Genomic DNA, 16,823 nt, shown 5'->3' on the forward strand with positions numbered 1-16,823 from the left:
TTAGAAGAATACACAGGAACTCTAGGGCACTAAATTACTGAAGTCATAGAAAAACTACAGGATTTTGATGGGTTTGTTAACATGCATCCCTGTCCCAAGAAAGGCTTCTATAATATCGAACCAAAGATGCACTGTTCCCACAAGCACATGCCATCTGTGGGGAGGGAATGTGAATGAAAATCAGCCTCTGAAGCTACTATCAGCGTAGTCATCAGTGGGCAAGATATCAAAATACCCATAGCATTGCTATCAAAGTAAAGACCCTGTAACAAATAAAGATCAGATATATAAAATTAATCTTCTTATGCTGTTGGCATTTCTGCATGCTGTGATCTTGAGTAAACAGGAGAATGACAGCTAAGAGACGAGGAAGAGTTAACATAAATTCAAGAGAGTATTTCATTGTATTATCATATGAAACTCACATACATCTTTGCTACCTGTACTGTATTTTTCAGGATTGGAGCAAAACATCAGGAGCTAAGGGAAAAGCAGGCAAGAGGTCTTCTTGATTATGCTACTGGTGCAATTGGATCAGTGTACGATATGGATGATGATGAAACGGACCCCAATTATGCCAGAGTGAACCACTTTCAGGAGCCATGCACATCAGCAAATGTCTTTAGATCTCCATCTCCCCCTCGAGCTGGACCATTTGGTTACCCTCGGGATGGCCGTCCACTGTCTCCAGAAAGAGACCACTTAGAGGGTCTCTATGCCAAAGTCAACAAGCCATACCATCCACTGGCTCCAGCTGACAGGTAATACACTTAGTGAAAGATAAATGTAGCTTTAATTCAATATGTTTCAAATCATCTCTACTGCTGAAACCGATAAAAAATACCTCCTTCAATCAATTAAAACTGAAATGACTCAGTACCCTAGACAAGTGCCATCCTTTGACCGACCTGTAAGATATCCACCATCAAAAATAAAACAATAGCCAATTGTAAGATGGCATGAATGAATAGTAGTAGCAGAGTTCATGATGCAACAGGGAGCCATTTTTGAAGGAATATTGTGACAGACATCTCATGATGAAAACTTTGAACGAATATTGTCCTTTCTCCTAAGAGACCAATTGTAAAAGATTTATTCAGGAAGATGGCATGGCACATGGAGGTGGAGAGTCAGAAAAGAGAAAATGATAGCTTCCAAGTAGGTGTAATTGAAGTGGGAATTATAGATAGCTGCAGAGGAGCAGAGGCCTTTGAAAAGTAAGATGGGGATTTTGTACTCAAGGGAAAGGTGACCCCGTATAGATATTCATGGATGATCGGAGGTAGAAAAAGAGATAATCTTGGCAATAGGAGTTTGATGAGGTAGAGAAAGATAAGAGGTGACAAGGCCACAGATCTTTAGGTTTAGCAGCTAAGGAGAGAGATAATAGGACCATCTGTCAGTACAATTGAAGTAGGTAGAGAACCAGATGATTCCAACCCCACCTCCTGCCAAAAGTAAAATGCTTCATGTCTTGAAAGACTGATGCAAGAGAGTTTTAGTCAATATACATTGTTAGGTGACCCTTGGAATTACACATGCAAGGAATGAGTTGACTGATCTTGGACTAATCTGACTAGCTTGACGTCTGGAGGGAGGTGCTGGGGAAGAAGGGTAGCAGGCACAGACAGCTCTCATTCTGTATGAAGAAAAGACTTGTTTTCCGGACTTCTTAGGGTTCTGACAACCACCCAGTCCCTATTAGTAACCAACCTTTGTGTGATAGCATGATATATTGCATATGTTTACCATTTACATTTCCCCAGCTGGGTGATATTATGCACTTTCAATTAGGTTGGGGAGAGGAAGGGAAATCATGGCATTTTTATGCAGACTGTAAAGTGTAGCTTCAAAAGACTGATTACCTTTCAGAGCCTTTCCAATAACCAAGTGGGAAGGAAGGAGCAATTTTTAATCCTTACTGTCAGGCTTCCAGGTTGATAATATTAAAGAAAGATGGTCAGGTTTTTCTTTGGGACAAAATGAAAATATAAATTTTTATGACTGTGATATAGCCATAATAACTAAACTGCTAATTCAAAGAATTGATTAAGAGTTGGATTTTTCTCCCCAGCCTTCAGAGAGGATTGAATTTTATCGTATAAATAATAACACCAGGCATGAGTCTCTTCTGGCCCAAACCATAGTCAATCTTACCTTCCCTAAATTAGATAGGTCTTCATAACAATCCTCTCTGCATATTCCACAGCTAGAATCCCAACACAGAGGGACTGTTTATAGGAACCTCCTAAGCCAGTATTTTCCAATACTAATTCCATGGAAATAAATATGAGGCATTTTATAAAAAAGGATTCACATGTCAAATACATATGGGGAATTCTAGGAATTCTAGGGTAAGCCACAAGGAACAGGTTTTCTTTTTTTTTTTTTTTTTTTTTTTTTTTTGAGATGGAGTCTCACTCTGTCGACCAGGCTGGAGTGCAGTGGTACGATCGCGGCTAACTGCAACCTCTGCCTCCTAGGTTCAAACGATTCTCCTGCCTAAGCCTCCCGAGTGAGTAGCTGGGATTACAGATGCCTGCAACCACGGCTGGCTAATTTTTGAATTTTTAGTAGAGACGGGGTTTCACTGTCTTAACCAGCCTGGTCTTGAACTCCTGACCTCGTGATCCACCCACCTCGGCATCCCAAAGTGCTGGGATTTGAGGCGTGAGCCACCGGGCCTTGGAAGAACAGGGTTTCTTATTGCAGTCTTCTTATGCCCAATATGCTGACATGCATTCTGAGTTTCTAAGAGGACCATCCAACAACCAGCATGCATCATCCCCCAAATTTTTGTCACCTAAAGCATATGTTTCCCCTAGATCTTTGGAACACTATTTAGGAAACTCTACTAACTAATCTATGTCGATGTGACCAGAAAACAAATTCTTATGATAACTGCAGCCATTATAAAATGATATAAAAAACATTATTGACTGCCCAGTCCAGACATACGTGTAAGAGTGTTACTTTTGGCTCTGACCCCTTTATATTAAAAGTGATCTAAAGCTGCTTTCAGTAGAGTTTACACTGCTGTCCTATTTTTGGATAACAGATCAAAATGTGACTCTTTATACTCAGAATTATCTTTATCCTGCTCTTATCTTTAATTATACTTAAAGACTGCCCTGCTCCTTGTTCTTCAAGTCTTCAAGCAAGCCGATTTTGTCCTGGCACATAGTAAGCATTCACTAATGTTAGCTATTATCATCATCATTGTTACTATTATTATTATTACTCTCCTTTTTCAATGAAATTCTGAACTTCCCTGATATGCCTGTGCCCAGATAAGTCTAAGAAGAGTTGCTATGGCAGTTTCCCTAATAGTATCCGTAAGCAGGAACCTACAAGTTCTAAACCTACCATATGTACTGTTAGAGGGCAATGCCATTCATCCATTCATCTTTTCATTCCTTCACTCATTTAGTAAGTATGTATTTGACACCTAATGTGTTCTAACTACTGTAGAAAGCTTTAGGGAAGATAGACGATTAAGAAACAGTCCCAGGCCAGAAGAGGTCATAATCTAGTGAATAGAGGACCAACACATGAAGAAATGGATCATTGCAATGTCTTGTAAATAGAAGGAAAAGAAGTTTTTCCTTTCTAACTCTGCCTAAGCTAGTCAGGAAAGTCCTCCAAACAGAGGTGATATTTGAACTGGCTCTAGAAGGCTTAGTAAGACAGGAGCAATTGCAGTAGAGGAATTGTTTTCTTTGCAGAATAATTAAGCACGCACAAGAGCAAAGTGGCCTGAAAGAGCAGGCCTGTTGGGGGAGCTCAGAAGCACCCAGACATGGAGCATGGGTGGGAAGGAAAGTGATAGGAAAAGGGGCTGCAAAGCAGGCTGGGGTCAGTTTGTGATTTAATGGATTGTATCTTAGGCTGCTACTTATTGATTGGTAGTGGCTGTCCAGAAATCTGTGTTAATGAAGGTTCTGAGGCAAGGCACAGTATAATCCCAGCACTTTGGGAGTCCGGGGTAAGGGGGAATCACTTGAGGCCAGGAGTTGGAGACCAGCCTGAGCAATATAGCAAGACCCCATCTCTACAAAATATTTTTCTTTTTTTTTTTTTTTGAGTCTCATTCTGTCACCCAGGCTGGAGTGCAGTGGCATGATGTCAGCTCACTGCAACCTCTGCCTCCTGGGTTCAAGCGATTCTCATGTCTCCACCTCCCAAGTAGCTGGGACTACAGGCACAAGCCACCAACCCGACTAATTGTTTGTATTTTTAGTAGAGACAGAGTTTTGCCACATTGACCAGGCTGGTCTCAAACTCCTGACTTCAGGTGATCTGCCCCCCTTGGCTTCCCAAAATGCTGGGATTAGAGGCATAAGCCACCATACCTGGCCTCTACAAAAGTTTTTTTTTTTTTTTTTTTTTTTTTTTTAACTATCCAGGTGTGGTGGTATGCACCTGTAGTCCAACATACTCAGGAGGCTGAGGTGGGAGGATGGCTTGAGCCCAGGATTCCAAGGCTGTAGTGATCTGTTGATTGTACCACTGTACTCCACCCTGGGTGACAGAGAAAGATCCTGTCTCAAAAGAAAAAAGAATGGTTCTGAAGTTATGCCTGAATAGGGGTATTTTTCCTGGACTCCAGAATGATGAGTGGTAGCAAGTGTGTAGAGGGTTTTGATGTATTTACCAATCCCATAGACAATGGGAGCCACTAAAGCGTCATAATTGGGGAATGAGCTGATGGATTTGTGTTTTGGGAAAATAGCTCTTTCAACTTGATGGCAGACAAAGAAGATGGTTAGACTAAGAGACAAAGTAAGAGATGATTACAGTAGCAAATGAGGACAGGAGCTTGAAATAAGAGAGTGGCGCTGGAGTCAGGAGAGTATAAGAAGCAGCCCAAAACTTTAGCTTAAAACAAAGACAAAGATGTTTAGCAGATATCACAGACATGAGGATTTCAAATGCTTCAGAGAGCTCAGTGGAATAAGGACTAAAAAGAGGGCTTTAGATTTGGCCACTAAAAGGTCATCAGTTAATTTAGAGAGAACAGTTTTAGTAGCTAAGTAGGACCAGAGGGAGAATTATAATGAGAAGAGAATTGATTAAGAGGTGAGAACTTAAGGAGTGAGCTCTTGGTGACAAAGAGCAGAGTTATAGAATGCAAAAGTTGCAGCTTTGAAGTTCCTTCTGTGACAGTATTTCAGAGCTAACAAGAGAATTCAGAGACTGTCTAGAGTGACCTTCTCATATGATTACTGCAGAAACTGGGGCCCAGAGAAGATGAGTGACTTGCCCAAGGTCACACAGCATGGAATCAGGACTTTATCCTAGATCTCTCTGTTCTACAGTCTTCTTTTCCCTACCCCACACTATGATATAGACCCACACTCTCATTTCCTGCTTGAGGAATATATTAGTCCGTTCTCACACTGCTATAATGAGATACCTGTGACTGGGTAATTTACAAAGAAAAGAGGTTTAATTGGCTCACAGTTCTGCAGGCTGTCCAGGAAGCATGATGCTGGCATCAGCTCAGCTTCTCGGGAGGTGTCCACAAACTTTCAATCATGGCAGAAGGCAAAGGGGAAGCAGGCAGGTCTTTACATGGCAGGAGCAGGAGCAAGACAGAGAGGAGGGAGGTGCTACACATTTCTAAACGGCCAGATCTCAGGAGAACTCACTCACCATTACAAAAACAGTACCAATGGGGAAATCCACCCCCATGATCCAATCATCTCCCACCAGGCCCCACTTCCAACATTGGGGATTACAATTTGACGTGAAATTTAGGCAGGGACACAGATCCAAACCATATTAAGGAAATTAGTACCTGGATAAGTAAAGAAGCATCCATCTGGGCTCCCAACATATAATGGCAGATTAAATCATGGGTTTGGGGATGAAGCTGATATGGGTCCAGTCCACTTCCAAATACTCCTGCATAAGCTGCATGATTTATCCAAGATGCTAGTTTTTATTTTCATGCATATAATTCAACAGATACTTATTGAGTATCTGCTAAGGGCCAGGGCCTGAGTTCAGTACTGGACTCACCAGGGAACTGGGAGAAAGATGATTATGCTGCCTCCATTATGGAGATTAGGATCCAATGGCAATACAAAGACCTAAACATGCAGTGAGAACACAGTGTGGAAAGTGCAACCGAAGAGTAAGTGCAGGGTACTGGCTGGGGCCAGGCAGCAAGGGTGAAAACAGAGGGGAGAGGAAGCATGATGTGTTAGGGGGACTGAAAGACTCTCAGTAAAATAGAAACCTGGTGGGAGGGGTAAATGGAAAGAGAGAACATGGGATGGCCTCAGAGCTGACCAAAGGCAGATGAGAGAGGTTGGCCGGCCTTGATGAGGAGTTTGGACTCCATCCTGAGGGAGGTGGGGCAGGGTTTGGGTTGGGGAAGAGCTCACCGAGGGGAAGAGCTCACTGAGGGTTTTGACGTGAGATATAATCCTGGAATTCAATAGGCTGTTTAATAGCATGGGCGGTTTATCCTCACCTACTTATTTGTAAAAGGGAAGATTATAATAATATAGCCTTGCATCCTGTGATGGTTAAATATGATTTTACATTTTGCATTTTTTTCTATCTCCATATGAAACATACCCTATTTGTCCATATATCTCTGTTTCATAGGAACAGATCATGTGTATGTGGTCCATAGTAGCTTTCTAATAGAGGCGACTTCGGTCTCATACCTACTTGCTTCTCAAAGGTTGGCCCTGAACCTTCAGCGCATCTTAGAAAAAAAAAATTGCCTTATAAAAGATTCATCTATAAATGACAGTGGTTAAAAAAAAATTTCTACCACCAGGACAGAGACACGTGACTGGATTTTCACAATGCTGGTTCTTCCAGGATTTGAACATAGCATGGGTTAAATCCTGCCCTCAGAGCCTGACAATTACTCAGGTTTACAATGTGTTAGTTTTCCACCACAATGCCAGCATTGAAAAGGTTCCCACTGTGTATGAACATGAAAACTTTATGTCTGGATGAGGACAAAACAGTCCCAAATAGGGGGCTAGAAGGTACGTGTGGCACACAACACAAATGCAGTTTTGCATCAGTTTGTGTGACAATTTGACATTCATTTCTATAGGTTGCCAAATGGGTTTGATTGCACACACTATCAGTTAAAAAAAAAAAAATGCTTTTGGGTGTTAACCTCTAAAAATATGGGCATTTGTTTCTAATGGATATATACTAATTTACTCTACTAATATATTACATATAAGACATATACCAAATAGAGAAATTAATTTTAAAATGAGACTTTAACAAATTGTAACATGAGTAGTGGTTCTGCTATTTTCTTCCTCCCTCAAATAGGGTTTATACAGCCCATTTTGGAGACCACTGGTCTCAGCTTCAGGCTTCATGGTGGTAGGGACCTATCCTGCTTTTGCTCACCCTGTCTTCTCAGTTCCCAGGGCAGTCTGTCCTCAATAAATATTTTTGGAATAATGAATGAATGGTTTAACAGAATCTTTTTTTTTTTTTTTCTTGAGATGGAGCTTCACTCTTGTTGCCCAGGCTGGAGTGCAGTGGCACGATCTTGGCTCACTGAAACCTCCACCTCCTGGGTTCAAGCGATTCCCTTGCCTCAGCCTCCCAAGTAGCTGGGATTACACATGTGTACCACCACACCCAGCTAATTTTTTGTATTTTTAGTAGAGATGGGGTTTCACCATGTTGGCCAGGCTGGTCTGGAACTCCTGACCTCGTGATCTGCCCACCTTGGCCACCCAAAGTGCTAGGATTATGGGTGTGAGCCACTGCACCGGGCTGATTTAACAGTATCTTAAAGTTGGCTAGCACCTTCAGTGGTCAAGCCTCACGTCCCACTCATCAGAGGCATCTTCTCCACGAACTGCCTCATAAATATCACCTAACTCACACTGGCATACTTCAGTGACAAAATTCATGAGGCATCCTTTTTCTTTCAGATCACTCTAGTTGATGTAGAAATGCCCACTTTTTACCCACCCAAACACTGTCTCCGTGTAGCTTTTACCAGGGATCTTGGGTTGAGCTACCTGGACACAGCATCTAAACCTCATTCACAGCCTTTTAGATATTTAAAGTGACTGCTATGACCACCTTCACTAACAAACATTTATGAACTCTAAACATATGCCAGGCTCTGTGCTCAGCACTGGCCTTAAGAAGGATGTAGAGAACACAACAAATGACCTTGAGAAGTTTCTTGTATAATCATTTCTTCAGCATAAACTCCCCCAGCTGTTTTAGCCCCTTCTTAAATTATAATTCACACCTTCAGCCCTCTTGGCAGCCATTTGGGGAATATGTACACTAAGGTCTATTGAATTTATGATTGCTTTGTTGGGCATGGCATGCAGAACTGGGTACCATATTTCAGATATGGTCAGAAAATCACAGAAATCAGTGGGACTCTGGGTATCCTTTGATTTTAATCCTTTACACTTATTAATGAGGCCTAAGCTTTTACGTCCATTGTCATTATTAGCTTATATTGCACTGTTTAACTAAATGTCTGTTTTTTTCACTTAAGTTGCTATCAAACAAGATTCCCCAATAAATTTACAAAATCCTATATTGGTACAATAACTTTTTAAAATGTGGGATAGTCTCTTTATCCAAGTTGAATATTTACTTGTTAGGTTTAGCCCATTGTTGTAGCCAATAAAGATATTTTAATGTATTGATTTTTGTACTCCAATGTATTTGTTATTCCCTACATTGTACCATCCTCATATTTCATCATTGTAGGCTCCTCCATGTCATTGATAAGATCATTGATCAATGTCAAATACAATCCCAGCATCTCATCACTTGAGACCTCCATTAATCAACACTCTTTGGGATCTTCAGTTAGCTATTAATCTAGTCTGCTATTATCTAGTCTGCATTTTCCAGTTCATCTGAACTTATCTTAGTGATAACGAGGTACACCATGTTTGTGAAAATCCTTTGATTTACCATTCTGGTAACCCTAACAAGAAAAGGAATTACGGTTGAGCGCTGTGGCTCAAGCCCGTAATCGCAGCACTTTGGGAGGCTGAGGTGGGCAGATCACTTGAGGTCAGGAGTTCGAGACCAGCCTGACCAACATGGAGAAACCCCATCTCTACTAAAAATACAAAATTAGCTGGGTGTGGTGGCCCATGCCTGTAATCCTAGCTACTTGGGAGGCTGAGGCAGGAGAATCGCTTGAACCCGGAAGGCACAGGTTGCGGTCAGCCAAGATTGTGCCATTGCACTCCAGCCTGGGCAACAAGTGGGGAACTATTTGCTCTTGATGAATCTTAGAGACCGCATTTTTTTTTTTTTTTTTTGGAGACAGGGTTTCCCTCTTGTTGTGCAGGCTGGAATGCAGTGGCGCGATCTCAGCTCACTTCTACCTCCACCTCCCAGGTTCAAGCGATTCTCCTGCCTCAGCCTCCCGAGTAGCTGGGACTACAGGTGCCTGCCACCATGCCCGGCTAATTTTTTGTATTTTTAGTAAAGACAGGGTTTCATCATGTTGGCCAGGCTGGTCTCGAACTCCTGACCTCAGGTGATCCGCCCGCCTAGGCCTCCCAAAGCGCTGGGATTACAGGCATGAGCCACTGCACCTTGGCCCCCTTTATTTTTCCTCTTTCTAATATTAATAAATAATGTGCCCATTTAGACTTAATTATGCAAAATAACACTTTCTGTGAGCTGATGTAATACCAGGCACTTAGAGGCACTTAGTATTTGCTTACTAAATACTTAGTGACTGATATATGGCAGCTGTAAAATTAAAGTGGCAAACAGCGCACAGCTCCTGATTGCTCCAGTTAAGCAGCTTTGGTTTTCCAGCATGTATCCACTAATTTTGCAGGAATCCTTTACTGAGCATCTGTTGTGTTCCAGAGGTCACACAAGTTTAGAAGCAATCTGACTCTCAAGGAACTCAGTCTGATAGCCAAAACTATCTCCTAAACAAATAATTACAATATAATATGTTCCATTAGAATAGAGGTGTATACGGGATATGTTGTAAAAATCGTGAAATTGTAAGTGCATTCAGTGTGAGAAAGACCTGAGACTATAGATTTATCTTTCCAGGGCCTTGGTTCAAATATATTAATTTTTCAAAGCCTGATTTCTCACTGTAAAATGAGGACATGAGTATACCTTCTCTTGTCTGGTTTATTCGTGGATTAAATGAAATCATTTCAGTGTTTGGCTCAATAAATGTCAAGTATATTTAGGAAGATTATTGGACTATATATTATCAGACTGTATTACATATTATTGGTATATATAGAGAGAAGATTATTGAACGAAATATAACTATTGAGGAAGGTTATTGATTGTATCTAGCTGTTGACCATTTAAAATAATAGGTTTGGGAACCTGTTAGAGTCCATCTGTTCCAGGGTCCCATGTTTAATGGTTAATTCCTAGCTCCAGCCTCAACTCCTGCCAGTGTATTGCAATCATCAGAAAGAAAAAGTAGAAACAGAAAAGCAAGTGAGGAGATGAAAGGCAAGAAAACTTAAAAAATGTAAGTGCAGATTTTTTTTTTTTTTTTTTTTTTTTGTGGTGGAGTCTTGCACTGTCGCCTGGGCTGGAGTGCAATGACACGATCTTGGCTCACTGCACCCTCCGCCTCCCTGGTTCAAGCAATTCTCCTGCCTCAGCCTCCTGAGTAGCTGGGATTACAGGCGCCTGCCACCACGCCCGACTAATTTTTTGTATTTTTAGTAGAGACAGGGTTTCACTGTTGGCCAGGCTGGTCTCGAACTCCTGACCTCAGGTGATCTGCCCACCTCGGCCTCCCAAAGTGCTAGGATTACAGGCATGAGCCACTGCACCCAGCCCAACAGTGCAGATTCCATTAGATCAGTCATATCATCTGCATAAGTGAAGAGAGCATTCATTACACACTGAGCTATTTTGGCAATTGTTTGTTACAAACCATAACTTATTAGATGTCCCTAAGCTCATCATCGGAACTAAGGCAATATCCTACCATGTCACTTGATTGTCCATTTGGGTCTGAGTCAGGCTTAACAATCATCCACAGAACGGACTAGTCCAATTTCTGTGGGTCCCAGAACTGTCAATAACAACAGTGTCAAGTCAGATCCTGTTTGACTGTAAACAACAGAAAACTCAGCTGATACACATGTGTCTCGCCCATGAAGGAATTTAGATGGTCTCTTTTCCTCTTCCTCTCTTGCCTTTCCCAGTGGCAAAGCCTCTTCACGTTGCATCATGATTCCAAGACGGCCGTAGCCACTCTAAGTTTCATGTCCACCTTCCAGGGAGAAAGGAGAAAGGGGCAAATGGCCAATGGAATGTGCTAGTCAAGTTCATCCCTTTGAAAAGATTCCCCAGAAGATGCCAACAACTTCTCATTGGCAAAACATGTATTAAAAGATTTACTCTAGTTGCAAAAAGGTGTTGAAAATAGAACTTCAACTTTCCAGTAAACAAAGTCAAGAGAGAATTGAGTAGTGAGTGGCTTTTAGGGAGCCACTCTATGGAATCCACCACAAGTAGATTACCTTTAGATGTCTTTTCTCTTTTTTTTTTCACTTCCCTTTAATAATGCAAAAGTTATAGATTCATAGTATATAGTACTTTCATCAAATGTATTCTTATTAACTCCCTGTGAGAGGCTATCCTTATTATGTAGACCCTCTTTTATATAGCTCAGGCAGAAATATTTCAGCCTGAACAACTTCTTGTTTTACGTTTTTTATTTTTAATTTTTGTGAGTATGTAATATATATATATATATATTTATGGGGTGCATGAGATATTTTGATACAGGCATGCAATGTGTAATAATCACATCGTGGAAAACGGGATCTCCATCCCTTAAGCATTTATCCTTTGTGTTGCAAACAATCCAATTATACTCTTTTATGTATTTTTAAATGTACAATTAAATTCATATTGACTAGAGTCACCCTGTTGTGCTATCAAATACTAGGTCTTGCTTATTCTTCCTAACTATTTTTTTGTACCCATTAACCATCCCCACCTCCCTTCCACCGCTCTGTCTAAATAACTCCTAGAGGCAACTGGGGGACATACATTCCTAATTTTCATGACCACTGAAAAAGCATGTGCTTTGGGAATTCGAAAATAAAGGCAATGAGGGATAGAAAAATCATTAACAGGAAGCTTTGTAGCTGTGTGAACAGCTGGATGTGAACATATCTTGTATCACTGGGGCAATGTAGGATAGTTGATATCTCTTTGTCACAACAGTTTGTTAATTTCAGAGATTCAGCATTTCATTGAGCCACAGCGTTGTCATGTACAGCTCATACCTCTGTTGGTGTTTATACCTAGTCTCTTTCTCTCTAGTGAGTTTTCCAGTTAATTTTAGTTTAGTTTAATAGCATTTTGGCGCTCACCTCTGACTCATGACTTCGTGTGGCTGTGTGTAGGGACTTGAACAGTGAATACAGTAGATTACTTAGAGATTTGTTTTTAGTTTTTACAAAGGAACAAAAGTGATCACATTTCAATGTGGGAATCCCAGTGATAAATGCCATTTCCATAGAGAGTTAACTCATCAATTGAACAAAGCAATCAGATTTTTTTTTCTTAGAACATATTACCATCAATTTTTAAGTGACTTTTAAACAATAATGAGAAATCTCTTAATGAAAGAATCTCTGTGACTAGATAAATGCTAATAGTAACTGATATACCATTAACTCTACTTTCCTCCATCCCATCTCTTTAAAACTTGATGTTCTCATTAAATTTTTTTCCCGTCGTCTGAGAGCCCTTCCCTTGGGACTATACTAGTTATATCTGCCTAAATTGTCAGTGTCCAGGGGTGACAGATGTAGACAATCTTCTCCTTTATTATGCATGAGCTAGGCAAAGAGGGTTTGTACTCAGTGACCATCCATTCTCAAGGCCCCTTCCCCCTATCCTCAACCACTGGGGGTAAATGGGCATGTTTGAGGAATGTTTGCCAAAGGGTTACCCTGATTTATTAAAGCTGTCATTTAAGCATTTAAGCATTGACCGGGATGCTTTTCAAACAAATGACCTGATCCTTAGGATATATTCATCTAACTAATTCTGTTTACTAAGAAAAGGTTGGAAGGGATATACAGAATTTCTTCATTTCGACATAGAATAACACAAAGAGAATGGCACAGAATCCAGAGTTTCTTACCCTCCAGAGAGATGCAGCTGACAATCTGGGATAATAACAGTGATATGCTATGATAAGGGTGAGCCAGGGATGCTTGAATGCAGATCTGGCTCCTTGAAGGAATCCATATTATGACCTAAAGAAGAACTAGAAACAGTGTGTGTAAGGGCATGCACAAAGGCCCACAGAGAAAACATGGTACATTTAGGAAACCACGTATATTAGAAGAGCTGGAGTGTAGAGTGTAAGTCAGGGCCAGCTGGAGGCAAGAGATGAAAGTTAGCACAGGCCATGTTGTTAAAGGCCAGATAATCTAAGATAAAACATTTAGACTTTAGCCCAAGGCAACGGGGAATGCTTAAAGTAGGGTTGGTATGTTCAGATGTGTGCTTTAGAAAGATGACAGAAATCCTGTGGAGTAGGAATCTATTTCACCAGTGAAAAACTAGAGGCTCTGAGAAATTATGAAACTTACCTATGGTGACACAGATAATAAGTCGGCAGAGCTAAGGTTTCAACCCAAGTCTTACTCCAAAACTCATGCATGAGCTTCCAGCCATGCTAGGGTTTTTCAAACTTCATGTTATACCCTATTAGTACATCTTAAAATCAATGTAGTGTGATTAATGAATATTTGTTAATAGAATTTAAAGGAAAAAGAAAGAGCATTACATATACTGTAAGTAATTAAGCATTGTTTTGTATTTTTGTTGCAGTTGTATATGTATGTAAAATGTGGACATAGGGTATGTGTATAGCTGAGTATTGGGACATGATGCAAAATGCATTTCTCACAGTAGATTGCAGTCAAAAATGTTGGAAACTACTAAGCATGTGCAAATAGCATGCATGCTGCTGCTGACCTGCCAGATATTTCTCCCTTCCTCCCTTTCTCCCTCATTTATTCATTCATTAACTCATTCATTCATCCCATTAAAAAAAATGTATGTATGTTTTGTGCAAAACACCCCACTCAAGCCTGCGGGGTACAAAAGCATATCAGAAGCCTTGGGCTTTGACCTACTTCTCTGTAGTAGTGCTAGATTTGTGTGGATCTACCACACTTACTCCAGGCCTCTTGTGACCTGTGCTTTGCATTAATCTCTTAGGCTAAGCCACATATCTTTTCATTATACAATCTTTGCTGATGCTAAGGACAGATTCCAAAGTGCTCTCCTTATAATTTTTGTATTTAATGCAAAGTGTAATCAAGAATAGGCCATTGTTAGGTCAATTGCTTTTCTGTATTTATCTTTTCAAACAATAAATAATCAGTGGGATGAAAAGGGGCCAGAAAAGATAGTTTTAATGGTATACTCATAATTATCCAACATTTTAAGGAGACGCTTTAATATTCATATGCTGTGAAATATCCTCTCTTCTGGAAAGCTGACTGAGGATTGATATGAACCCATCCAGAAATAGAATTCAGGAGCCATTGTTTTGCACAGACTTCAGTCAATCCTGAGCAAGCACTCTGGATTTTCCCAAACTTGGCCATTACTCAGCCTCTCACTCTCCAAATTGCCAAGACTTCTGTATACCACATTAAGAAGGATATTCTCTTCCATGTAGATGCAGAAGATTTTCTATGTCAAGTTCAGTAGGGAGCCTAGGCTCAAGCCACGCTCATTGTTAGGGGAAAACCTGATGGGATATCCTTATACCATGCCCTCTACTGATTTCTTCATGAAAAACCAAGCCCCAAAAATGCCAGTCAGGTCACACACACACTTAACACCAAGAGCTTAGGGTGTAGTCGCATCTTACAGGAAGGTTAGTCTTTAAAGTCAAACACAAGATAAGAATAACTCACAGTTAAAATTACCCTTGAAAATCCTTTAAACTACCCTTTAAGCAAAGTCTGTATGATATTATATACAACATTTATATTAATTATTATTTACACTGTGGTTTAAGAGCCAGGAGATAGAACAAAGGAAGACAATAAAGGAAAATCTGTATATAAGAGACAGCTTAGCAGTTATTCTATCAGTTGGATTCTAAAGCCAAACCTTCTTGATTTAAAACCTGGCTCTGCCACTCAGTATAGTTGTGAGATTTTGAGGAAATTATTACCATCTCTCTGGCTCAGTTTCCACATCTGTAAAATGAGCATAGTCATAGTACCTACATCAGAGTGTTATTACAAGGATTTGCATTAATCTCTTAGGCTAAGCCACATATCTTTTCATTATACAATCTTTGCTGATGCTAAGAACAGATTCCAAAGGACAGATTACATATATGAGTTCATATATGTAAACAGGAAAACAGCAGCTGGCAGTTAATAAGCACTGTTTAAGCTAATGTAATATATGCTGATATGTGAGCATTTACACCATTTTGTCATTAAGATTGCTATTCATTCCCTATTAGTGAACTGAAGTTGAGTAGGGAATTACAAAATGTTAATTCTCAACTTAACTGTAGTAGATTTTCTTTTCCATTTGGATGACAGTTCTTACCAAATAATTTCGTGTATTTTTCTTTACATTTTCTGTAACCATATAGTTATAATTATTATATAGTCATAGTTATACATAGTTATATAGTTATAGTTATTTTTAACTTTTTATTTTGAAATTTTTCTAGAGTCAGAAGAAGTTGCAGATAAAATATTGAGAAGTTCCTTACATCTTACATAATCGTAGTACAATATCAAAACCAGGAATCTGACATTGGTACAATGCATGTGCATAGTTCTGTGCCATTTTGTCACACAGGTAGATGCATGTAACCATTTCTGCAATCAAGATACAGAACTATTTTCATCACCACAAAGACATCCCTCATACTACTCCTTTATAGTCACACACCTTTCCCCATCCCTAACTCTTGGCAATCCCTCATCTGTTTTCTGTCCATAATTCTGTCATTTCTAGAATGTTACCTAAATGGAATCACATAAATGGGGTAGCATGTGACCTTTGGAAATTGGCTTTTTTCACACTCTGGAGGTCCATCCAAGTTGTTGTGGGTATCACTAGTTCATTTCTTCTTACTTCTGAGTAGTAACCCATGGTATGGATGCACTATTTGCCTAATCACTGGGTATGGTTAACCCTTGGTATGGATGTACCATTGCTTAATCATGCTATGGATGTATCATTTGCTTAATCATCTGTTGCTGGATATTTTGGTTGTTTCTAGTTTATAGCTATTACAAACAGAGTTGCTATAAACAATCACCTACATGCTTTTGTGTGAACATATGTTGTAGGTCTTCCATTCTTATCTGTATGCTTTTTATTTCCTTTTCTTGCCCCATTGTGCTGGCTAGAACCTCCAGTACTATGTTGAACCACAGTGGTAAAAATGAACTTTCTTGACGTTTTCCTGAAAGAAAACATTCCTTCTCACCATTGAGTGTACTGTTGGCTGTAAGTTTTTTGTAGCTGTCTTTATCAAGTTGAAGAAGCTTCTCTTCATTCCTAGTGTTCTGAGAGGTTTTATCATAAATGAGCGTGAATTTTGTCAAATGCTTTTTCCACATCAGTTCATATGATCTTGTGATTTTTTTTGTTTAGCCTGTTAACATGTTGGTTTACACTGATCACTTTTCAAACATTGAACCTGCCTTGCATTTCTAGAATAAAACTCATATAGTATAGTATGTAATTATTTTTAGTCATAGTATATAATTAAATGCAGTCATAGTATGTAACTATTTTATATATTATTTAATTTTAATTGT

At 39.8% G+C, this 16,823-nt stretch overlaps 1 protein-coding gene across 4 annotated transcripts in view; it reads left to right on the forward strand.

Annotated features, from left to right (window-relative positions):
• Positions 1-16,823, forward strand: part of PARD3B (par-3 family cell polarity regulator beta) — a 1,082,106-nt gene that overhangs the window by 898,149 nt on the left and 167,134 nt on the right. For 3 of the 4 annotated variants that reach the window (XM_055290335.2, XM_055290337.2, XM_055290336.2), the window contains one exon: positions 459-761. The exons of the other annotated variant lie outside the window; for it this stretch is intronic. In XM_055290335.2, the coding sequence (XP_055146310.1) occupies positions 459-761 (303 nt within the window). The remainder of the gene's footprint in view (positions 1-458; positions 762-16,823) is intronic. 4 annotated transcript variants of the gene reach the window in all.

Source organism: Symphalangus syndactylus, chromosome 8 (genome assembly GCF_028878055.3).
Source record: "Symphalangus syndactylus isolate Jambi chromosome 8, NHGRI_mSymSyn1-v2.1_pri, whole genome shotgun sequence".
Taxonomy (NCBI): Eukaryota; Metazoa; Chordata; class Mammalia; order Primates; family Hylobatidae; genus Symphalangus; species Symphalangus syndactylus.